At 43.6% G+C, this 23,543-nt stretch overlaps 5 protein-coding genes across 9 annotated transcripts; 3 read left to right on the forward strand and 2 right to left on the reverse strand.

The window, feature by feature from the left end:
- Positions 1 to 3,408: 3,408 nt before the first annotated feature.
- On the reverse strand, positions 3,409 to 4,138 carry LOC135643012 (18.1 kDa class I heat shock protein-like). The gene has a single exon (XM_065159508.1). The coding sequence runs from the start codon at positions 4,076 to 4,078 to the stop codon at positions 3,581 to 3,583; it is 498 nt and encodes a 165-aa protein (XP_065015580.1). The 5' UTR covers positions 4,079 to 4,138; the 3' UTR covers positions 3,409 to 3,580.
- A 951-nt stretch (positions 4,139 to 5,089) lies between these two features.
- LOC135643284 (18.1 kDa class I heat shock protein-like) lies at positions 5,090 to 5,937 on the forward strand. The gene has a single exon (XM_065160058.1). The coding sequence runs from the start codon at positions 5,173 to 5,175 to the stop codon at positions 5,677 to 5,679; it is 507 nt and encodes a 168-aa protein (XP_065016130.1). The 5' UTR covers positions 5,090 to 5,172; the 3' UTR covers positions 5,680 to 5,937.
- A 137-nt stretch (positions 5,938 to 6,074) lies between these two features.
- LOC103991695 (uncharacterized) lies at positions 6,075 to 13,094 on the forward strand. 4 transcript variants are annotated; one of them, XM_065160054.1, is made up of 8 exons: positions 6,075 to 6,654; positions 7,844 to 7,919; positions 8,936 to 9,050; positions 9,268 to 9,368; positions 9,446 to 9,621; positions 9,727 to 9,873; positions 10,738 to 11,252; positions 12,525 to 13,094. In XM_065160054.1, exons 7-8 carry the CDS (start codon positions 10,795 to 10,797, stop codon positions 12,748 to 12,750), a joined length of 684 nt encoding a protein of 227 aa, XP_065016126.1. In that variant the 5' UTR covers positions 6,075 to 6,654; positions 7,844 to 7,919; positions 8,936 to 9,050; positions 9,268 to 9,368; positions 9,446 to 9,621; positions 9,727 to 9,873; positions 10,738 to 10,794; the 3' UTR covers positions 12,751 to 13,094. The 4 variants fall into 4 exon arrangements, with proteins under 4 accessions (XP_065016126.1, XP_065016128.1, XP_018684827.2 ...); XM_065160056.1 differs by lacking the exons at positions 6,075 to 6,654; positions 8,936 to 9,050 and having other exon boundaries at positions 7,524 to 7,919; XM_018829282.2 differs by lacking the exons at positions 6,075 to 6,654; positions 7,844 to 7,919; positions 8,936 to 9,050; ... (1 more) ...; positions 9,446 to 9,621; positions 9,727 to 9,873 and adding an exon at positions 10,103 to 10,258 and having other exon boundaries at positions 10,348 to 11,252.
- A 419-nt stretch (positions 13,095 to 13,513) lies between these two features.
- On the reverse strand, positions 13,514 to 16,985 carry LOC103991696 (uncharacterized). 2 transcript variants are annotated; one of them, XM_009411225.3, is made up of 6 exons: positions 16,373 to 16,985; positions 16,102 to 16,198; positions 15,123 to 15,298; positions 14,917 to 14,983; positions 14,770 to 14,825; positions 13,514 to 13,845 (listed from the first exon to the last, which is right to left on the reverse strand). In XM_009411225.3, the coding sequence occupies exons 1-5, from the start codon at positions 16,532 to 16,534 to the stop codon at positions 14,809 to 14,811; spliced, it is 519 nt and encodes a 172-aa protein (XP_009409500.1). In that variant the 5' UTR covers positions 16,535 to 16,985; the 3' UTR covers positions 13,514 to 13,845; positions 14,770 to 14,808. The 2 variants fall into 2 exon arrangements, with proteins under 2 accessions (XP_009409500.1, XP_065016129.1); XM_065160057.1 differs by lacking the exon at positions 14,770 to 14,825.
- Positions 16,986 to 20,362: 3,377 nt separating this feature from the next.
- LOC135643096 (protein NRT1/ PTR FAMILY 5.7-like) lies at positions 20,363 to 23,183 on the forward strand. The gene is made up of 4 exons (XM_065159672.1): positions 20,363 to 20,602; positions 20,730 to 20,947; positions 21,572 to 22,116; positions 22,199 to 23,183. Exons 1-4 carry the CDS (start codon positions 20,485 to 20,487, stop codon positions 23,061 to 23,063), a joined length of 1,746 nt encoding a protein of 581 aa, XP_065015744.1. The 5' UTR covers positions 20,363 to 20,484; the 3' UTR covers positions 23,064 to 23,183.
- The last annotated feature ends 360 nt before the right edge of the window (positions 23,184 to 23,543 follow it).

A 23,543-nucleotide genomic window follows, 5' to 3' on the forward strand; every position in this document is an offset into this window, starting at 1 on the left:
GAGAAACTGTAAAAGGGCAGTTAGCCTTCGCCCATTGAAGGAAGGCAGCTAGTTGACGTCGGTGACCTCGTCGGAGGAGGAAGCCAAAAGTGGAGTAGGTCAAGACTGACCGAACCACTCTAAATCTCTGGTTTGCTTTTACCTTGAGCACTTTATCATTACTGCAAACCTCCTACATTGCTACTGCCCTCTGCGCCTTTACGAAAGAGTTCCTAAGCTCTGATCTTTCAGAATCTGCATTCAAACGTAAATCTTGTTTTCGTACGATCTTCACACTGCAGTTTTCGCTTACATTCGGATTCCATTTATAACTGCAAATTGCTTTCTACGTAAAACGCTTTTCAAGGTTCAAAACTGCTTTTAGACGCAAAACTACATTTAGACGTAAAATTACGTTTAGACGTAAAACTGCGTTTAGACGCAAAACTGCGTTTAGACGTAAAACTGCGTTTAGACGCAAAACTACGTTTAGACGCAAAACTGCGTTTAGACGTAAAACTGCGTTTAGACGTAAAACTGCGTTTAGACGTAAAACTGCGTTTGAACGTAAAACTGAGTTTAGACGCAAACTGCGCTTAGACGCAAACTGCGCTTAGACGCAAACTGTGTTTAGACGCAAACTGCACTTAGACGCAAAACTGCGCTTAGACGCAAACTGCACTGTGATTCTGCTTTTATATCGAAATCGGTTTTTATCGGACGAACGCAGCTTTCTTTTTTAAATCGCTGTAAGATTTTCGCTGCACTAATTCACCCCCCCCCCCCTCTTAGTGCTCTCGATCCTAACAACATTGGGATCTCTATACTTACGAAAGTGAAATATTAAGATCCCTATACAGGATTAAAAAAATAATTTTATAAGATTAAAAATAAGAAAGAAAGAAGGGTTTTGCTGAAGTAACAAGATTAAATGTTTCATTTTCATACGTATAAAGATCTCAATATAATTTTTAAAAAATATAAATATCGAAATACTAAAAGTAATTAATTACATAAAATAATCTATAATTAGTTTGATTTTAAATGATACTCAAGATCCCAATGAACTTTACCACCAACGGGACTTCACTCGGATCTTCACCTGATGGTGTAAATTGTACTAACAAGCTTTCTTATGCGTCATACATATTATCATAAATATGAAATAACAAATGCTCAAGTCACAAATACCACGATGGAAATAGGTTAAGCAACAAAACATTTTCCGAAAGCATAATTCATGTCGAGAGAAGCTTGCATACCGAAGTGAAATAGCATGAGAGGGTCGAACAAAATTACCTTGAAATGATAGTGCTCACAGCAAGATATCTGCCAGGGGTTGGTGTCCATCTCTCGCCGTCTCCTGACCTGCCAAAGCCAAAGGTCGATGAATCCGATCACATGAACACATTAAAGATCAACGAGGAAACCGATACTTTCAAATGGAATGGCCTGACTTTTTCTTTCTATTTATCGTGAAAGATTCGGTTAGGAAGGAGCTCAGAAGCAATACCTACTAACATTGAGTAATTCAGAGTATAAAAAGAAGTGCAACAGCGAACTGGTTTTTACCTTTTGCAACAGCGATAACCCAACCAAAAAAAGTTGACGGAGGTACTTAATGCAACAGTTAAAAATGGTAGACATTGTCATGAATCCAAACCAATGGAATTAACAGTTACTACTAGCCTCATTATTTTGCTATTCACTGATTAAAGACATAAAAAAATGTTTTATATGTCAAGACAGGGTCTTATTCCCAAGCCCACACACCAGCTAGAATAGACCTTGATGTTATCAAACTCGTTAATATTGATCAAGAAATACCTATTGTTGGGAGAAATATCATTGATGTCTTGATCGTTCTGACATGGATCGGACTCGTCTACGCAGAATTCTCAAAGATGTCTTCGAGATCCATCATACATAAAAACCGAGATCGAGAGAGATTTACTGACTCAAATTTATCCGATGTTAAATTAGTAACCATGAATAGTCAAAGAAAGTCCCTCCTTTATTATTTTTTTCATCATAAATGATGAAAAAAAATCTTACTATTATCTATCTCGTTATAAATAAAAAAAATTATAATTGTCTTTTCCATCTTAAATGATAATTATGTATCGGACGATTAAAACCAATAATGTGTCCACTGCCTACCCGACCAACACCCCAACCAAATGAGCCCACCCTCAACCTGAAGTGAAATGTGACATCCTCAGACTAATGAATGCTGATCAAGAGACAACAAGGACCACGACCAAAGGTTAAACATGGTTTTATGCACCACATTGCACCGAATAACATGAAAGGGGTACTTCAAGATCTACAAGGCCACAGAACAAAGAAAAGGCAAGTACATACAATGCCCACATTTTCATTCCTATTGATAAGCATGCAGGAATGAAGTAATTATGCCTTTCCTTCACTTGCAACATGCGTCTCAAACTTGAGAAAATTTACTTCAAAAAGATTAACAAAGATAATTAAATATTATGGGTAAGAGTTCGCCAATGCCTCACCCGAGACCTCTTTGAGAGTTTGAAGGGTTTGAAAGAAGCGACAGAAGGAACATCCTACAATGGCAACACATCGACTTATTTATCGAGAAGCAATTCCCATATTGTTTTGTGCAGTTGTGCTGGATCTAAACCGGCTTATGAATCAAGACTCCCCACCAAACTTAGTTTGCTTGAGACACACCAAAATGAAGTAAAACATCAAAAGTAGAACTATATCGTCGCTTGCATGTGTATTTTTATGAATCGCATCGTCTGATTCTATTCTATTGCGAATGGCATCTTCCAAACATTTGTCACCGCGTAGTCTAATAGATCGGACAATAGTGGGCCAAAACAATGCTTGAACAACTGAAGGAAATCAAGATCCATGAAATCAAGAACAAATAAACAAGTGTATATTAGCTAAGAAACAGAAACGATTTCCACGAGAGAGATCATACGCGTAGCTTTGATCGATCGCCGAAGACGGCCTCTCTCTCTCTCTCTCTCTCGCCTCTTTCTCATCCGTCGTCTCCTCGCGAGCGGTTACCCGTGAAGACAAACAGAAAAAATAAAGATGCGACGCGAAGTTTCTGGAGATGCGGACGCCATAGGAAAGTAAAGCGAGTTGAATACGTCGACTTGTCGAGGCGGCCATGCCGCCACGTTTTGGGTTGGGGGTCCAAGTGGACTCAGTTAGCTGACACGAGTCCATGTCGAGCTCTGGTCCACCCCAAGCTTAAAGAAGGATCCACGATACATCACAATTGGACATGGATATATGTGAAAAGCATTAATTTGATTTCATTAAGTTAAATGTTCTTTAAACGAAATGAAAAGTGGGCTAGTGGTAGATCAGATATGTCGATGACTTGAAACATGTTACTCTTTTCTCGTCGTGCTCCTCCCAGTGCTGCAACTCACGGAATAGAGCATGAAATATGATTTTATCTCATTTTCACATCACAAAAGTCCATAAAATTAGCGCAAAAAAGCCAATATCGACATTAGTCCTAATTTTGCGCACATTCCAAGCCATTTAATAAACACACATTTTATTGAAAGATGTAACCGCAGGCAACTGCTTCAACTTCTCCTCTTCAACCAGAGATTTCGATGGACCGGACGTCGGAGTTCTTGATCTCCTCCTCCTTGGGAACGGTGACGGTGAGCACGCCGTCCTCCATGGCCGCCCTCACCTGGTCCACCCTGGCGGTCTCCGGCAACCGGAACCGTCGCAGGAACTTGCCGCGGCTCCGCTCCACGCGGTGCCAGGTGTCGGTATTCTCCTCCTCCTCACTCTTCCGCTCTCCGCTGATCTGGAGGAACCGGCCATCCTCTATCTCCACCTTCACCTCCTCCTTCTTGAGCCCCGGGATGTCGGCCTTGAAGACGTGCGCCTCCGGTGTCTCCTTCCAGTCGATGTGGGTGCCGACGAAGGCAGAGACCTCGCTAGGGAACAGGATGGAGGGGCGGGCAAGGGAGGAGGAAGAGCCGAAGGGGAAGCCATCGATCGGATCCCAGAGGTCGAGGGAGAAAGGGTCGAACAGGTTGCTCTGCCTGGAACCAGACCCAGAGCCGCGGGGGATCACCGACATCCTTGATCTATCTCACGAGGCGACGATGCTGGTGCCAAGGGAGGAAAACGGATCGCAAACTACTGTAGCGAGTCGATAAGGGGAAGGGGATATATATAGGCAAGTGGGTGTACGTTTCCGGATGTTTCCCGAAGCTTCTTCGAGGAGGACGGAGGTTGGCGCGCAGGAAATAAAATATCGGGGACCTTCTGGTAGCTTCCAAAGCTTCTGGAACCTTCTGGGTTGTTCATAAACGTTTTTTATTTTTTAGTCAAAGAGATATTTATGTTTTATCATTATAATTTTATGTACTCATATAACAATTTATATTTTGTCATCGATTATAAGATAAACTACCATAAAATTTGTATTTTTTTGTTGTTATTTTGATAAGAGTAAGACCTACACTTTAAAATAAGAAAAACAAATTAAAATTCTGACATAAACTTATCAAATTATTAAATAATTATTAGGATAAATTTATATGAAAAATATAAAAGAGGTAAATAAAAAAATCAGTTAACAGTTTTTTTACAAATACATAAATTGTACCATTGAGATGGAAATCATTTTAAAAGTAATTTATTAATACTTTAGGATAATTTTATCAAGTAACATTAATTTTACTCATGAATTTGCATTAGTATTTTTCTGAGTAACTAATATGTTACTCATCTCACAGTAAATTAGTTTCCTATTTTAATTTATATTTTTTTCTGCACATTACTTAGATTTCATTTACTCAATGAACTCAATTGCCAAATTTTAATTATTATTATTTCTAAAAAACCTAATATCTGCAGGACAAAAACAATTGATTGCCAAGATTTTCATGAGTTACTCACACGATCGGTCCGGCCCAGATCATCACCAAGGCGGTTAAATGACCCAATTGCAACTCGTCGAGAAGAATCCAGAAGCCACGCGAAATCGTGACCCGCGAGCAAATCCAAGCCTGGCGAAACGTCGAGAAGCTTCCACTCGATTCCCTATATATGTCTTCTACCCGAGTCGTTATAGCCACAGCATCACCGTCGTTGGAATTGCTTCATAGAAGTCCGCTTCGTCCGCAACTTTTTCCCTCATTATCTAATCGTGATAGCTTCGATCCAAGAATGGCTCTCATTCCCGGCGGCTTTGGATTCGGCTCCCGGCGGATCAACGCCTTTGACCCCTTCTTCCCTGACCCGTGGGATCCCCTCGACGGCTTCACGTTAGGTCCCTCCTCGCCTCTCCTCTCCCTTCCCCGCCCTTCTCCATTGTATTTCCCTAGTGAGTCCTCGGCCTTGGTCGGCGCTCGCGTCGACTGGAAGGAGACGCCGGAGGCGCATGTCTTCAAGGCCGACCTCCCGGGGCTCAAGAAGGATGAGCTGAAGGTTGAGGTAGAGGACGGCCGGATCCTCCAGATCAGCGGCGAGCGGAAGATCGATAAGGAGGAGGGGACAGACAACTGGCATTGCGTGGAACGGAGCAGAGGCAAGTTCCTGCAACGCTTCCGTTTGCCGGAGAACGCTAGGGTGGACCAAGTGCGGGCCGCGATGAAGGACGGCGTACTCACCGTCACCGTGCCCAAGGCCGATATCAAAAAGTGTGACATCACGTCCATCGAGATCTCTGGTTGAAGGGGAGTTCCTTTAGTCTTTTTCGCAAGGATCGAGTAAATAATGCTTTGGTGATTAAAGCTGCTCTTCTATCACCATGTTCTTTTAGCTTTAGCTTCTGATATGGGCGTAACAATAGGTTCCTAATGTTGATACAAGACCATGTGTTAGGCTTTTGTGAGGATGGAGAGAAATATGTTGTTGATTTGATGTTCTTGTTCCATTGTTCTTTTTGTTTGTGAAGCGTGATCAAATGTTCTCCATCAGATTGCTTCCTAATTGAATTTCTTGAACACCCTGAAACTGTTTGTCGTTTGTCCTTCAAAAGGTGACAACGTAGGAACCCAAATCCATGAAATAACAAATCCCTTTTATGATTCCGCCATGGTCCTATATTTAATTTAGAGATGTTAGCTATTTTGCTGAATGTTATTTTTCAATGCAATCGTTCTGAATGAATCATGATGTGGTGCATTGGTTTTGGTAAGGTGCCCTCCCGTCAACAAGAAGTTTCTTATGGGTCCATTTTAGGGAGTTGCTTGATTCATATCTTGTTGTACAACGAAAGCAATCTTCGTAGAGTGTGGGCAAATACTCTTTATTTGTTTACATCTTAGCCTAGAATGGTAAAGGTTGCATGTAAGATCACTTCCCAAGCCTGACATCGTGCATTGGTCTGTTCTTGTTGATTTTGGTATTTGCTTGTTGTTTTGCTTGCATGTCAGATCAAACTGGGGTTGAAAAATAATATTATGGTGAATAAAATTGCAACATATGGTGATTTAGCAGATTCATGTGCATGCTCGTTGATGAGAGTGCTGTCAGTTTAAAGTGCATGCATCTTTTATCAACCTGAAAGGATATGCTCTTATTCATATGCAGATCATGCAGTAAACAGATCACCTGTCAAAGTATGCGCCATCAACCGTTCTGCTTCATCAGAAATCAAAACTACTGTTCATGTCCTAAAAGGCAAGGAAGTTTATGCTACTACAGGTGACCCTTTAGTGCAAAGGAAACTATGCATTCAATTGCAGGCTTAATCATCCTTGATCTTAGATAAAGACAGCTCTCATAATTACACTTTATCTTGTTGTGTTGTTCTCTCTCGTAAATACTTATTTGTCTCCCGGGTCTTTCCGGATTTAGTAATACCATATCAAGAAACACTTGCAATAAATTTTTAGAAAAAGATAAAAGTAATTTGTTGTTCATCCGATACTAATTGATCTTGTATTGACTTACAAAAGTCTGATGAATATATTATTATTAAATTTTACTTATGTGCTTTGAGTTAGACTCATCAAATTAATGGATCAATTATTTTATACGACTGGTTTGTGCCAAATGGTAGTGGTCGTTCTTATACTCTGGGATTTTCCTAATCAAGGAAAATAAATTCAAACATTTCATAACAAAATAGAAAAACGATCTTAATTCTCGATGCCAGAGATCTTACATCCAAAACCTTCTGGAATTGTTTTGTTCTTCCTCCATAAGGACCATCCAAATCCTGATAGTTGCAAGCTTGCCAGAACAATTGACAGAAGCCGTCGATCACATCAAGTGCGCTTTGATCTTCTTTTAAATTCCTTTTAGCAAGGTTATCGATGGCAACATAGTGCTACCATTTATTGATAGCTGAGCAATTAACAAGCTCTGACTATGAGAGAACAAGATCGAATGCGTGAAATGTAATGAGATTAATGTCATCAATATTCAGAGATTTGTAGGAGGAACAACAGTAAATTGCTATATTTTTTCCGATGCCAGACATTGTTCTTCTCAGCATATCATCCATCATTCAGAAGTCCCATTTCCAAGTCTTAGCATCTTTCTAAATTGATCCCTCTAGATCTGTTCCATGCATCAAGAATCTGAGTTTCTGAACCCATGCTACCACATTCAAGGATAACCTTTACACCACTGGGCCCTCTGGGTGACAATCAAGATCCATCATTAATGTTCGAAGCACTACAATATGCTCCTTTCCTTTTTCTTTTGAGATATTTGAATGCCTCTGTGCTTTAGGATGATGTGGTACTTCTAGGTGTTTATCTTTAAATTTGTTCATGAATCTGAGTTTGTTAACCAGTTACATGCACCACTGTTTGATAATTTGCTAGGTCTCTGTGTCCATTGGTGCTAGATTTTGATATTTTGGTTCTGAATGATGTTTATTTAGAGGCAATAAAGAAGAGGGTCCAACATGCCTAGAGTTGATGAATCCATGGAATGGGCCCCTACCCAGCACCAATCAGGTATGCCAATTATTTCTGCTTTTTTTTATTGTTCTAGCCAGGATTATTAAATTGCAGTGATTGACAATCCAACTTATAATCAAATCATGGTTTAGGCACTGTTTTCAAGTTTCTTTTCTCCCCTAAATTGCTGCATTGGCCTTGGATCCAAATTGCTTATTTTTCAACACCAAGACATCCGCCTTAGACCCATTTAGATGCTGGTCATCATTTGAGGGGTATCAAAATTTTGCTTAAACTTAACGTTTATGTGGAGGAAAGGAGTCTGCAGCATCATCACATGGTCTTCAGCTTTCGCAGTCCTTTTCTGTAATAGTTTACTTCCTGGGAAGGTGAGGATGTTGTTATCATAAGAGAGACAATTAAGACAAGAAAGTTCCTATCCTATCAGAAGCAATCAATGCTTACTAGCTTGATCGTTACGACAATATGACCTACGTGAGGTTTCTGGGTCAAAGCACTGCTATTGCTGTTGCATACTTTTTTTCTCATCCACAGTCCCTAATCTCTTAGGCATGTGCTTCGTCTAGTAAGTTGAGTTCCATGTGTCAAGTCTCTTTGCAAGATCTTGGGTAAAGTATTGTCGGCTTATCCGGTGACTGGGAATGGCTTTCTGATTATTCTTTGTGCTTATCATTGGGTTTGCTTCTCTACATATCTACATCACCACATGGGCTTCCAACCTTTTGATTGCAAAATGCCCAAGGAGATGTTCAACTTAATGCTACTCTTTCATTTCATTTTCATTATATTGATCTGCAAAAGTAAAAAAGACTAAGGAGATTTTGCATAAGCTATTAAGGTTATGCATAGAGACATGTCAATTTTTAGCATAATAGGAATATTAACTACCCTGAATAAGAAAAAGAAGCATACCAAAAACTTTATCAAACGATCGTACATAGATCTTAGTCCTTGTTAATATCATGTTGCTTTTGTTTTTATTGTTTAATTCATTATATCATCATAATGCTTCTTGTTGTTTAATGCCACCGGTCCAACTACATCATCTGAAGAAAGAAAAGAAGAGATCATCATTTCAAAGAAAAAGAAGCTTGTCTTCCTCAATGATTCCGGTTCACATGCCTCCAAAAGTGGAGTTGTATGTCAGACACAAGATTCCATGAACAGGTCATGTATACTGACAACTCCATTATCTAGTCACCTAGTTGCCAAGCAGGTTTTTTGATGTAAAGTCTATCATCAAGTATTGCCATCACACAGACACTAGTCTTTATTTTAGATTCTTCGATTCCTTAGATTATTGTCCTCCCTCTGTTTAGTTGATCGATCGAATACTCCCGTAAAATTCCTATGTTTGCTCATGTTTGGCATTACACCTGTGCAGCAGAACAGCTCTGATTTGCCCGGAGGTTCGAGGATGAATTACCATCTCGGGTTAAATGTCACTTTAGTGTGGTGGGACGCATGCTTTTGGGAATGAATGAGGTGTGTACCTTGATCCATCCACTTGTACCCACACTAGTTGTGATAGTTACACAAAAGGTGGTCCTCTGTTGTCCTAGAATCTCCGGATGACTCCGTGACCGACGGGGCGTGACAATGTGGAACAGTTATGAGCTTTACTTGGCTTGTGTCGCATCGACGGAAACTCAAGTGGGTCACAAACAGCGAATGAGTATGGCGAATCCAGATGTGGAGATGGTAAATTGTGATCCCGATGGCTCGAATTACTCCCAAGGTTGTCAAAGGCTTTTTCACAGGCACAGTGTGGTTCACATGTTATTCTTCGTTGCCAGTATGCAATTTCTCTATACTTGTAACAATCAATCTACCGGGCATGCAGGAGAAAGGAACGAGGTGAGAGACCGGAACTGCTTGCTTGATATAGTCAAAAGACAAAGACGCGTCCGGGTGGCGCTGCTGCATATCTTTTGACCCTTCACACTGACTTCATGGGCACGTTAACCCTATTTGATTACAAGAGTTAAAGGTAAGCAAACCTCTTTCTACTATTTTGACACTAGTCATTTCCTCCACGTCTTTGTGCATATCTATATTTGTATATATATATATATATAATTTTCTGCTGTCATTTTTACGGTCCTACCACTGTCAGCATGAAACCAAAGTATGAACATCTCGTCGGGTCTCTTTCTTCTTTTGCTCTGCAGCGCAGCTTTACTTTATTCTTCCACCCCCTCCCTCCCACACCCCAACACCGCCACCCCCCCCGCCTCCCCCTTCTGTATTCGTTTGTGGTTCCGGCAAGCAGAGGGAGTTTACGACCTCCTCTGCTGCGGCTGCTGATAGACTCTTATATACATCGGCCTCTCTTCGACCCAAAGTGGCTGAAACCTCTGCATGATCTTAATGTGGTGACGATGGCTTGATTGTTCCTCCTCTTGTTTTCCTTTTCTGTTCCTTCTTTTGTTGAGTATTTCCACTATTTGCTTCTTAATCGTAGAATGGAAGCCACATTGACAAGTCTTGAGTTCGAGAGCTTGGCTAGTGTAATGGCGTTTTAGGGCTCTGTTGCTGCTGCTGGGTGATTTGGATCAGGCCGGTCCTCGAACCCTCTCTTGGTTGACCTCCAGTTTCATGTCAATGTCGTCCTGGAGTTGCTAATATAGGGGTCATTTTCGCTGTTGACATTAAGGAAGGAATAGGTAAAAAAGAATCATTTTTCTGGTGGGGGGATTTCTCTTGTTTGGTACTTGACCAGGGACCTGTTCTTGTGCTTGTTCTTGTTGGGCTTTCTCCTCCGCGAATGAATTATATACCGATCAGTTAAGTCTTGCACCAAGTTCTTGGTGAAACTGCTCATCTTAGATTTAGCCTTTCCAAAGATACACAGATCATTAGGGTGGTTCATGCGATATCACAAGCTTTCATTCGTAAGGTCCTTTGTAAAATGAGTAAAATGGGTGGCAAATCCTCCGGGGATATTGAAGAAGGGACGCACCGCTCTCACCAGACTCAGAGCGATGAAGATAGCCTTTGCTTCTCTGATGCAGAAGCACATTCGTGGCAGTCGCCATATGGCTCCAACGGCGGCGGTTCCACTTATGATGAAGGTCGGGTCTCGGCTGCTTCCTGCCTTGAGATTGATGGGTCTCGAGAGCATGGTAGAAAATCCTGTGTCTCGGAGTCTTCACTTGATGATGATGATGATGATACGGAGATGGGGGCTTCGGAGGTAAAGATGAATATAGATAAATTTGAGCGAGACTGCAGGATTTGTCATCTCAGCTTGGAGAAGGCGGCTTCAGAGTCGGGTGTAACAATTGTCTTGGGCTGCTCCTGCAAGGGTGATTTAGCTGCTGCACACAAGCAGTGTGCTGAGACATGGTTTAAAATCAAAGGAAACAAGTAAGCCTGCAGTTTACCTGAGCGTATTCTTTCTGCAATTTTTTGTTACTTCTTTAGGACCTGAAAAGTACCGGTAACATTTTGATGCCACATTTATTTGTTACACATAAATCATAACTCATGCATTTGGTATATGCGAAAATTGGCATCATAATTACGTGAGAACCGTGTTCTTTGATATTGAAAGAAAAGAGAAAAAAGGTAGAATGAAGCAATACTAAACAAGATATTGAGTTTATATTCTAATGATAAAGTAAGGGGTATCGCTGAGGTATCAAACTGCTGCAGAGGAGCTAAAAGAATATTACGAGTATAACTTCAGGGGATTCCTTTTTGGTCCCTCTCCTCTGTACAGTGTTTTCATGCTCCCTTTGTCTTCCAGTTTCAACTCGAGTTGGGAAAAAAATGCTCCCTTTGGTCCCTCTGTACAGTGTTTCCATGCTCACTTATCCTTTGAAAGAAAGAAAAAAGGAAAGAAATAGCTGCACTTGTTATTGTGATAGCCGATATGCCTTCCTTATTGTCTAGGTTATATGTGTTAGTAGTCATGATAATTAGATTCTCATGTTCACAGGAAGGCCTATTGTCTTTTGTTGTAGTTAAGAGGGCATGCTAGATTTATTGAGCCTAACATGGGTTTTGTAGGTGATTTATTTACTTGTTCTGTTATTCCTTCATTGGCATAGCTAAGTATATGTAGCTCGAGTCTAAAGATAACTTCTCTATTCTCTAACTTTGGATTGGACAGAGGATTTCATCTTGCTATTCCTTCTTGCACCTATTGCGACTTCTGGTGGACACCATCATCATTCTCTATCACTTTCTTGAAGGATATCCAAATAGAAAAAAACATGAAAAGAATCCATCCAATGCTCGAATTTTAGAGGTGCAGTGTTTTCATTTTTTGGAATTATTTGTTGTTACAGGTCTGACTATCTGTTATCCGTGGCCTGTTTTATTTTATTAATTTTCTTTTGACCACCATGCAACACAGTTTTAGCATGGTGTGCAAACAAAAATGGGTAAATGTGAGGTCACTTTAAAACACACAGTCAGATTCTAATTTGTGTTTGGCTCTGCTTTAGTGCCAAAGCCCCCATTACATCTCTCTGGGTGAGCATTATTTACATGACATTGTGGTTTAGCATTTATTTTGTATGTTCAATCTTATGTCATATCCTCTCAGCTAATTGTGCAACTCGTTCTTATTTGTTTTGATCATTTAAGTCTGACATGTAAAATTGTTTTTTTCGTTTATATTTCTCATTCTAGGATCTGTGAGATTTGTGGCTCGACTGCACTGAATGTGGCCGGTGTGAGCGACACCGAGCCCATAGAGCAGTGGAGTGAGGCTAACACTTCTCAAGCACCGCCTGCCGTGCCGCCATCTGAAACCCGGAGCTTTTGGCAGGGGCACCGTTTACTTAAATTCCTCGTTGCATGTTTGGTGCTTGCCTTTGTTGTTTCCTGGCTCTTCCACTTCAATGCTCCAGGCTGAACAATGGACAGGTTTGTGGGTATTAAAGAAACAAGGGTAAAGCAGTTCTCTCTTGCTGCTCAAAAACCATCAGCTGCAACACCATTAAAACCACCAAAACAATGAGCTTGTTTTGCATTGAAGGGAAAATGATCAAGCATACTGGATGTGATGAGGCACATAAGAAGTTATAGATGTAGACATCAAGTTTGTAGTGAAACCAAAGCCAACTTTCCACTTTACTTTATTGTCCCTTGTTGTATGGTTCTGCCATTTTGTAATTGTCTCTCCTTTGTTCACCATTCTACCATCATTATCCAGTGTTCTTTTATCTTAATAACACATTCTTGCTGTAGCTTATATGATCTCTTGGAAGTCACATTTTCATGATGCCATACTAAAATGTTTCAGATGTATGAAGCATGTTATGGGTCAGTTTCTTGTGGGCTTCAGCCTTTTGCAGTGCATGTCAAATATGAACTCCCAAGAACGATACTTTTAGCTTGGCTGTGAGCCCCAAACAAAGGTTCGCTTCTTCTGTCTCTGTATCATCTGAGGTGTTACGTCTGGCCAACCCGTTTGGACACCGAGATCCAAAAGATCTTTTGCTGGCACATCAATCATCTCGCTGCATCACCAGTTTCTTAGATATCCATCGACTTTCCTCATCATAATTTAGCATCCATGTTGAAAACTTGAATTGGTTAAATTCCGGACAATTTTGAGGCACAGAAGAACCGATAGTTCTCTGGAAGCCTTTCATTGCAAAGACAACAAAAACAGCTTTCTATGATCTGCTTACTATGCTTTCATTATACTACTAAAGAAAACATTACAAAGCTACCCTGCGTCCTCACTGCAGTAAAGTTGGGAGGGGGAGACCTGAGACAGTTTCCTGCATATATCTCTGTAACTCGATGACAAAGACAAACTACCTACCCGAGTTCAAAAACAGCAGCAGTCACATAACTAGACACGGAGTCTGCTCTTTCACTGGTAATATGAACAGTTTACTACAGACTAAGATTACATAGTAGAATATAGACAGTTCAGCTTCCTAGGCCGGTCACATTGTGTATCACTTGGATAGCCATCAACTTTCTTAGCTTCCTGGACCTGTCATAGCACCGTTAAAATTGATAGTTTACAAATAGCTGGAGGCAGTAAACTTCATATTATTGATATTTAAAATATCTGAAGCAATAAACATCTTAAATCACAAAAGGAAAGCAAGCAGGCAGGCAGAGCAGCAAATTCATTTAGCTTTTGCTAAAGAAAGTAGTAGTAGACATTAGTATTAAGCCGGTGAGAAACCAGACCCAAATATTTCCACCTAATTCCATAGTCTGCATGAGCCTAGATGAACCGAATTACTTAGTCCTGGAAACAAAATTATCAAGATCACTTGGTAATTTAGTCACCTAAATAAAATAATTAAGATTTCCTGGGTAATTTATTCACCTATATTATTATGCCTACTGTTCCTACCAAGGCAGTGATAGTATGAAGATTACATGCCAGAACACCTACCAAAGAAAGCAATTCCTTGTTGGAAATCTAATAAACCAGAACTAGAATAGACTGTCACACACGAAATAGTGGCCGTAGTAAACAAGAAGGATGAAATTTTGAAAATGAAGATTTAATCTACATCTATCAGACATTAATGATCAGATCAGAAAATTCTGCAAAACTGCTGGCAAACAAAAACAATTTATTTTGAAAGCTACATGATAAAAATTATCCATCCTAACCTAACCTTGTGTCTCCACTAAGCAAACAGTCAAACACTTAAAAGCAGACAGCATAATGAAACATTACAACAACATTCCCCTCCCCTTTTCCTTTCTTCACTTGGTATTTATCAGTGGGTACTATAGCCGTTGTTAAACTCACATGTAATGCAAACAATTAAGAAAGAACCATAAGGTCTATTGTCAAACGATTCTTATTGCCTCGATGATCCAAGACAGTTGACATCTAGGCACAGATAAAGAATACAATATGGGAACTAGCTCAAAGCTTACGGCTTTAGTGTACCTTTTCTATATAAAAGAAGAGCATAATGATCTCGAATCTTCAATAGTAAAGTGAACCTGAATGAGTAAAGTTGGAGAAAATAAAAGGTTTATCTTTCACTTTAAGCCATGAATATCACATGAAACTCTATCTAGAATGTTACTGTACCTTGCCACCATTCACCTCTGTCAGCAGCATGTGGATTGCCCAGGTGTTCTCCAGCATTATTTATATACTGGTAGCATTTCAAACATGGCGAGAGTAATAAGTAATATAAAATGCGAAATCTCAAAATGTGAAGCACAAGAGGAAAAAAAGAATCTTATAATGGCCAAGCACAGAAAAAAGAAAATTCCATGCTGTCAGTAACATACATTTGTTGAACTTTCAGTGGTCTGATTAGATGAAGAGCTCGTGTAGAAATCTCTGGCACCATAATTCACAGATGAGCCAAAATAGGGTGCCTCTGTCGACTCATTGGGATATACAGGTTTCCCATCTTTGTTCTGTGTGATTGGTTTTTTGCCTGGACTGCCTTGAGACCTGCCAGCTGGAATTTCACAAGAATTGTATCAGACCGACTGGATATTTATGAACAAAGGATCAAGTTCGAACTAGAAATTGATATAGTTGCATTTCTGTGTAAGCATAGCTAGCCAGCAAATGAAGGTTTCTGACAAAAAGGCAATTGAACTTTCAGTAAGACAAATAAAAGAGATTGCATCTCCCTCTTGTTTGAAGCAAGGATCCATGATCAAGACATAAGGAACATTATTTCTCTTTATCACTAATTTTAGAAGAATATATTAGGCTCTAGAAACATGGTTGATTTCTCGTCAGGGAAAAAAAAGATCACAGTGAAGTACCTTTCAACATAACATGAAGGTGGAGCACCCTTACACAGCTATTGTTCAGTCATCGAAGACTCATAATTTTAGACCAAGATCTGCAGCAATTTGATCCAACAAAGTCTAACCTGCATGTGCCTACAATAATCTTGGACTCTCTCCAGTCTAGTTAAGAGTGAATGGTCTTTTATCCTCTGTACAAGGTTTGATGTATAATGAACCGGACACAATGTCCGCATATGCATTCTGATCACTAATACATATTCTCACGAGTACAGAAAAGATGTGTCCTATATTCATGTTCAATGCTTTTATGTTCTATAGAAGTCTCATCATTTGAAGTTAAAGAACGTAAATATCTAAGAAACCAGGCATCTATATCTTTCTGTCATTTTGGTGAGGGTGTGTGCTGGAGGAAGGGGAACAGGGGACTCTTGTGAGCGTCCGTGTTGTGCAGATGCGGGCAGATAGGAAAGAAGAAAGAATGAGGAATGAGGTCGAGTACCTGCATTCGTGCAGCGAGCACTCGCAATGCGACCTTCGACTCTCTGCTTGTTCAAAGTCCAGCACAGATCGGAATGCGATAAATCTTTCGCAATCACCTGCCAACGAGCAAAGAGAACGATTAGGAACCCCATCGTGATGTGCACATAGGGAAAACCTCGACTCTACCCAATGGGTTTAGAGCCTGGGGGCGGGGAACCGGAAAGAACGAAAACCCCTTCAATTCCACACCCCTAATCAGTGCACAGAGATCAAGAAAAAGGCGATCGTACAGCAGAAGCGGGAGGAATGACGGTGCTGAAATAGCCCTGGTAGGAGGATGAGGACCTCGCCGAGGGATCCGCATCCTTCCGTCCGAAGCTCTCATCCGCAAGCGACGTGAACGACCGGTAAGAAGAAGAAGATGGAGGAGGAGAGTTGTTCTTGCCTTCCATCAGCCCTATTAGCCTTCTCTCTCTCTCTCTCTCTCTCTCTCTCACCGAACTCCAACACGATCACCACCACCACCACCACCACCAACAGCTCTGTGAGGTATTGGGACGAAGCAAGGGGGTATATATAAGAGGACAAGCGAGGGGGGCAGATGGACACGTGAAGGGCGAAGAAGGCATACAAGGCGGCGTCTCCTACTCGGCTCCTACGTTGCTGGCCTCGCTTGCTCCCTCCCGTATCGCTCCCCCTCGACAAATCGATGATGATGATGGTGGTGGTGGTGGTGGAAAGCCCAGCAGAGTAAATCCTCGAGAATTCCAATGGAATATATGCTTCCTCCTTCGATCCACAACCTCCTCCACCCTTTCTCTCAAATTCCCTTCTCCTCCTCTCTCGAATCGAGATCCCAATTCCAATTCCAATTCTCCCTCCCCTCCTCTGCTCCCAAATCTTCTGATCCAATTTTATTCATGTATTATTTATTTATTTATTATTATTATTATTATTGCCTCTCCTTAAATTATCTGTCAACAAAGGATAAGGCACCCGGTGGGGCCCTCGTATCCGACAAGGCAGTCGCTGCGTGCCGTGCCGACACGTGTGCGAGCGAACAGACAACGCCCGCAACTCCCAGCTCAGGTTCCCGCCAGCCGCCTTCCCAGAAAAGCAAGCCGCTCCCACTGGCTGCCACTCGGGGTCCCACTGATTCCGGCCATTGACAAACGTCCATCTCTTGGTCGGTACCTCAGGGCCGGCAGGCGCGCCTCACCCCACCCCCTCAGTCTCCTGTTCGCGTGTCAGCGTCACCGGCTCCCACGCTCCCTCGCTGTCTTTTGGGCCGCAAGCGACGCTGATAACTACGGTCAAACTGAGTGCCGGAGTGAGTGGTCAACCGCCTCTCATCAGCGGTTCTTTTTATGTCATTTTCTCTACATTTATAACGCATCCACTGTCGTATTTTGTTTGCTCACTGCAATCTAACATTTAACTCACCCGGCGGAATCAGCCGTAACGTGGCACGACGACACAGCACATGAGAGGGCCTCGCCAAAACGGAGCGCATCCCTTCCCCTTGTCCCTCCCTTATCAAGTGGATACACACCGCATCCACGGGGCGGTGGTTATCCACCGACAGAGCGGCCCCCCACCCCCCCAGCCTCCACTGTACTTGGTCGCCTTTGGAATCCTTAAATGCTGCGGATAAGCCTCAGGCGGGCGCCCACCCCTCACTCACCTTCCTTTCCCCGCACATGACGACCCGACGCCCTCTCAGGAATGATGAGTCGATACTAATTGGTACATCGAGAAGAGCAATAAAAGTGCAGCACTTCGTTCTTATCCATCGATTTCATGGGGGGTGGGGGGATGGGGTGAGGGTGGACGAATACATGTCCTCTTCGCGTTGGAACCTCGAGGGATATGGAACTCACTCCATGGTCAAATGTGGCCGCCTTGCGTTCCCATGTGCCGAGAAGATGGAGATGGACGTATCCCCGCCGGGAATAAGTTCCGGTCTGCAATATGGCGTGGGAGACTCGCCGACTGAAGCATGGCCTCGGTATGGTGGGTACTCCTCGACGCCGCCACCTGGCCAGAGCAGTTGACCGTGCTTAGACGATGCGGTATGGACAGCCTCTGTCGTGGTCATCGACTTGTCGGGTCGAGAGAGAGAAAGAGAGAGAGAGAGAGAGAGATGCTGGATAAGATAAACGTCGCGTCGCACTCCGTGCTATCCACATGGCAACAGAGACAGCTCAGAGACTCGGTGAGGTCTCCGGTTCTTGTGATTACGAGTCAAGAATCGAAATGACGTGTACTAATTTACTGAATATTGTCGGCTTTTCTTATATTAATTTTCGAAAAACAATATTTGGTCTGGCCCAATAGAGTTATGGGCTTGATAAGGATTGATGAAGCCCAGTTGGCAGAGACAGGTCCATCTTCTGTAGCATATCAGTTGCTGCAAGTGGAACCACTTGAGATACGACCCAGTTGCTGATAGAGGTACGTGTGCATGTGGCGGTGCCACATCATTACGCCAACGCCACGACTTCCAATACGCTATCAAGATGAAAGGCCAGGTCGTATATCCATCACGAGTTAAGTAACGAAATCAAACATGAGGCTTCGTATCACGGTCTCCGATTTGAGCAAGGGATATATCCGAAGAGCCTTCTTCCGTGCATTCTGAATGACGTGACGGAGATGAAAGCAAAAGATGTTATGGATGGGTCGTCGTCAAGGTTGGGATGCCATGGAATGCCACAGAACCAAAAAAAGAAAAGCAAGGAATTCTGTGAGATGCGCCTGTTAAGTACTGCTGATATCTTTTCCTTTTCTGCAATCTTGCTCGTAAAGCTCGGCCGCTTAAGCTTCTCCAGATCGCTTCCGGACTCGTGGCCGTATCTGCATTATGGCGACAGTCACATGATGAGTCGTGGTGGATAAGCATCTTATTTTCTAGCTTTGGTTTTGGGCTTCACTTTGCGTTATGCTGATTCCCTTACTTTTTGATAGATTTCATGTTTCGTGTGTATCCTCTCGGAGAACAACATACTGTAAAACCAGCGAATAAAGTAGAGCATCTGTGTCGCCATTTCAGTTGAAGAAGAAGTGATGAAAGCAAGGAAGCATAGTCCGATGAGCTGCAACACTTGCGCAGGAATCACAAGGTTACAGAGCTCAGTTGCCATGGCGGCTCGTGAGTGCTTCGAAATAATGGCGTTTGTGTGGCTCAGAAGAGCTAAAACCGAGGAAGAGCGCAATGATGGAAGGTCCGGAAGCTATGGCTTGAACAAAGAACAGTAGCAGCCACTTTCGGGTGCTCAAGATAAGAAATCTTCGACAGAACTTATCGGATTAGACACCCGTGGAAGTGGGTTCTCCACTTTGTCCAAGCAAGATTTGTGACCAAGGTTAGAAGACAGATTACTTGCTCTCTCCCAAAAGCAGTAAGCAATCTAAGTCGGCTTCTAATGATACCACCACCACTGTAGCAAGTCGCTTGTGCAAGTAAAATGGAGGAGCTGATGCTTATCCTGTTTGCCACTACCGGAGAATAGTAGTGCTAGCTGCTGATATCATGCATCTTTGACCTTCCTACATTCGATTGATCACCAGTATCCTTCGAGGTTTGGTCACTGTAAAGCCTGCTGCTGAGATTGCTGATGATTGAAATGACTTAAACCTACGCAGAATTCCAATACTCTTCACAGAATTCTCTGCTTTCTACTCTTGCTTTTGTTCTTCTTCATTTACTACAGACTGTAGGAGTTAAGTGGATGAACTCAGTGAACTGCATTGGCTCAGATAAAAACATGACAGAGGAGGAGGAGGACTAGCCAGGGAACCTGATCATGCTTCTCATGTGCACAAGATGAAATGGGAGGCATCACCAAAGGACACCACACATTGTGCCGGCGACTCCGATGCTTCTTCGTATGTTTCCACCATCACTCTTGGATGTAACTAGTGCGATTTTGATTGAGGGAAACATTGTTTTGTCGCCATGAAATCTCTGCACTACCTAACTCTCAAGAAACCCTAAAACGTACGAGCTTAATAAGAGGACAATGAAGCGTCATCACGTTGTCATGTTTGGTGACATCCATCCTAGCAGTGCAAAAGGTCATCCCCTTCAATCTTTTTCCTGCCATGAAGGTTAAATGGGCGACTGCACCTTATGAATGCTGTGGTCCAACCAAAGCTTTCACATTCTTCTTTGTTGGAAGGATCGAGTTCCTGTTTTCCGAACCAGAAAAAGACTGGTGAAGTGGTCCGCCTCTTCTGAAATGATAGCCCAGAAGAAGATTGGGTTGAGTGAGAGTGCGTGAGGTCGAAGGAATGTTATATAAGGAGGGAACGTCGAGCTGCTCTTTCCACTCCCACCATCTGCAGTAGAGTTTCTTATTCTGTTCCAGCTTTCTTCTTCTCTGCAACTCCAATATTAGCCATGGAGATGTCACCAGATGCCGAGAAGAGTGGGGTGTGTGACTCCTCTGTGGATTACAAGGGAAGGGTTCCTCTCAGATCCTCCACTGGATGTTGGAAGGCGTCCCTTTTCATTATAGGTAAGGAACTGAACTGCCAAAACCTATCCATCGACTCCATGGCAATCTACTTCTGTACGTTTTTGAGGTTGCGGGAGCACTCTCGATCGAGTTATGCTGAATTCTTGTGCATCTTTTGATTGTGCAGCCATGGAGTTCGGCGAGAGGCTGAGCTACTTCGGACTGGCCACCAACCTCATCATCTACCTGACGAAGGTGCTGCACCAGGAGGTGAAGACGGCGGCCAAGAACGTCAACTACTGGAACGGCGTCACCACCGTGATGCCCCTCCTCGGCGGCTTCATCGCCGACGCATACTTGGGGAGGTTCATCACTGTTCTCGCCTCCTCCCTCATCTACATCGTGGTAAACTCCTCCTCTTAAGATAACATCAATAGCATTTCCTCCTTCATAATTGTCTCTCTCAAGACAACCACAAGAATTGATGATATCCATTTCAATCCAACCAAACATAGTGAGTGTGGAGAACAAATTCCACGAAATAAGAAAGAAAAGCTACTTTCGATAGGTATTGTCTGAAAAGAATTGGTTCACTACAGTAATGGGAGAAGATGGTGACCTGAAGAAGCTGCAAGTGGCTGGCTATATATCGATCTAAAAAGTACAGTGCGGAGGAATCCACCAACGGAGCTCTCAAACACTCCTTAGGCACCACCTAATATGCATATGTGAGATTGATGGTTTCGATCATTGTGTGTCCTCTTTTGGGTTGTCTCGTGAGTGTGAGAGCCATTTCAAGATAAGCGCTGACTTTTGGCATGAGAGAAAGGTGCTTTTGGTGCAAACTGGTCCACTCACAATGGTTCCGCAGTTTGGATTAACTCTGTATTGTGGTCTTTTTGGTGGGTGTAGAGTCAACGAGCGATGTTTGCTACCGCAGTCCATTGGTGCATGCATGTGTCTCTTTGCCTGATGAACATGATGATGACTACTACAGACTCAACTCGTGTTCTACGAATGTCTCTGCAGGGTCTCGTCCTCTTGACGATGTCACAACTGGTCCCGCGGCTGAAACCGTGCGACCCCAGCAGCTGCGGCAGATCACTGCGCCCCCACGAGGTGTTCTTCTTCTTGGCGATGTACCTGATCTCTGTCGGCACAGGTGGCCACAAGCCGTCGCTCGAGAGCTTCGGCGCTGACCAGTTCGACGACAACGACGCGGGGGAGCGGAAGAAGAAGATGTCCTTCTTCAACTGGTGGAACTTCGCCGTGTGCACCGCGCTGTCGGTTGCCGTCACCGTAATCGTTTACGTCCAGGAGACCGTCAGCTGGTGGCTGGCCAATGTGGTGCTCGCCGCCGTCATGTGCTTCAGCCTCATGGTGTTCGTCGGTGGCAGGCCATTCTACCGCTACCGAGCGCCGGAGGGAAGCCCTTTGACGCCCATGCTACAGGTTGTGGTGGCGGCCATGGCCAAAAGACACCTTCCTCTTCCTTCGGATGCTGGAGAACTCTATGAGATCCCGAAAACGCGGCAGCCGGACAAGAGGCTCCTCTACCATACTAGTAAGCTAAGGTAACGAACGCATCGCCACAGTCGATCGATGGAACTCACGGGAAATATGAAGCTTAGTAGTTCTTCATGTACCTTATCTCAGATTTTTTGACAAAGCTGCCATTATCGAGCACAAATACGATGAAGCTGCCTTCGCCGCCGAGAAGCTGAATTCATGGCGGCTGGCCACCGTGACCCAAGTGGAGGAACTCAAGCTAATTCTATCCATGGTGCCCATATGGCTCACTGCACTGCCGTTCAGCATCTGCGTCGTACAAGCTAATACCTTCTTCATCAAGCAAGGGAGCATCATGAACAGAGAGGTCGTGAACGGGTTCAAGATTCCCGCGGCCTCCATCTTCGCCCTCGGCGCCGTTGGCATCATCATCTCAGTTGCCATCTACGACAAAGTCCTGGTGCCCTTTCTGAGGAGAGCCACCGGCAGCGAGAGGGGCATCAGCATCCTCAAAAGGATTGGGATCGGCATGGTGTTCTCCACCATGGGCATGGTCACCGCTGCCCTGGTGGAAAGGAGGAGACTCAGGGTGGCCGAGGTGGAGCAAACCAGTGTGGTCTCCATGAGTGTGTTCTGGCTGGTGCCTCAGTTCATGATGCTGGGAATAGGCGATGGGTTCGCGCTGGTTGGCTTGCAGGAGTACTTCTACGATCAAGTCCCCGACGGCATGAGGAGCTTGGGCATCGCCTTCTACTTGAGTGCACTGGGGGTGGCCAGCTTCCTTAGCAGCCTCTTGATCACCGCAGTCGATCACGTGACCTCGAAGGAAGCCAGGGGAAGTTGGTTTGCCAAGGACTTGAACAAGAGCCGCTTGGATCTCTACTACTGGTTGGTAGCCGCCATAAGCGGAGTGAATCTGTTCGGCTACGTGTTTCTAGCAAGCAGATACTCTTACAAGAGAGTGCAAACAGAGGCGGTGGGAGTGGCAAGCTCCCCCGAAGCTGACGCCTAGACCGCCACTCCTTGCCATATGCTGGTAGTTATGTACGTTGCTTGTCTCAAGTTGCAGTGCAAGCAATTAATATCAGCTTGGATAATATGAAGTTGGTCCGGCCTGTTCCGGGCCCAGAAATCGTGGTGTGAAGCCCACCATCTCTAACCCCAGAGAGAGAGAGAGAGAGACAGAGCGCTTTTAAATGTGAGGGGCGGTGTGGCACAGGGCAGGACCAGGTGGACCGAGGGCGGGCCTCGGTATCCGCGAGTCGACGGGAAACCCGGGCGCTCCCCCCTCGAACAACAGTCTCCCACGGGCAAGCCAAGCAAAAGATGTCGCTGTGCTGTGTGCTTTGACTCCTGCACTCGAAAAGAAAGCCAGCCAGCAAAGAGAGATAAAGAGAAAGAGGAGCCCCCAAAAGAAAGAAAAGCGATTAAAGAAGCGCCGATTGAAAACCAGCGCCAGTCGCTGCAGCTGCAGCAGCAGCAGCAGCAGCAG

Source organism: Musa acuminata, chromosome BXJ3-7, assembly GCF_036884655.1.
Source record: "Musa acuminata AAA Group cultivar baxijiao chromosome BXJ3-7, Cavendish_Baxijiao_AAA, whole genome shotgun sequence".
NCBI lineage: Eukaryota > Viridiplantae > Streptophyta > Magnoliopsida > Zingiberales > Musaceae > Musa > Musa acuminata.

Excerpts from the sequence above, each read along its gene's own strand:
- LOC135643012 (XM_065159508.1), bottom strand. The coding sequence starts at position 4,078 with ATGTCGGTGATCCCCCGCGGCTCTGGGTCTGGTTCCAGGCAGAGCAAC.
- LOC135643284 (XM_065160058.1), top strand. The coding sequence starts at position 5,173 with ATGGCTCTCATTCCCGGCGGCTTTGGATTCGGCTCCCGGCGGATCAAC.
- LOC103991695 (XM_065160054.1), top strand. The coding sequence starts at position 10,795 with ATGAGTAAAATGGGTGGCAAATCCTCCGGGGATATTGAAGAAGGGACG. Across the intron at positions 11,253-12,524 it reads TTTAAAATCAAAGGAAACAA|GATCTGTGAGATTTGTGGCT; the intron begins GTAAGCCTGCAG and ends TTCTCATTCTAG.
- LOC103991696 (XM_009411225.3), bottom strand. The coding sequence starts at position 16,534 with ATGGAAGGCAAGAACAACTCTCCTCCTCCATCTTCTTCTTCTTACCGG. Across the intron at positions 16,199-16,372 it reads TCATTCCTCCCGCTTCTGCT|GTGATTGCGAAAGATTTATC; the intron begins GTACGATCGCCT and ends GCTCGTTGGCAG. Across the intron at positions 14,984-15,122 it reads CCACTGAAAGTTCAACAAAT|TATATAAATAATGCTGGAGA; the intron begins GTATGTTACTGA and ends AAATGCTACCAG.
- LOC135643096 (XM_065159672.1), top strand. The coding sequence starts at position 20,485 with ATGGAGATGTCACCAGATGCCGAGAAGAGTGGGGTGTGTGACTCCTCT. Across the intron at positions 20,948-21,571 it reads CCTCCCTCATCTACATCGTG|GGTCTCGTCCTCTTGACGAT; the intron begins GTAAACTCCTCC and ends ATGTCTCTGCAG. Across the intron at positions 22,117-22,198 it reads TACCATACTAGTAAGCTAAG|ATTTTTTGACAAAGCTGCCA; the intron begins GTAACGAACGCA and ends ACCTTATCTCAG.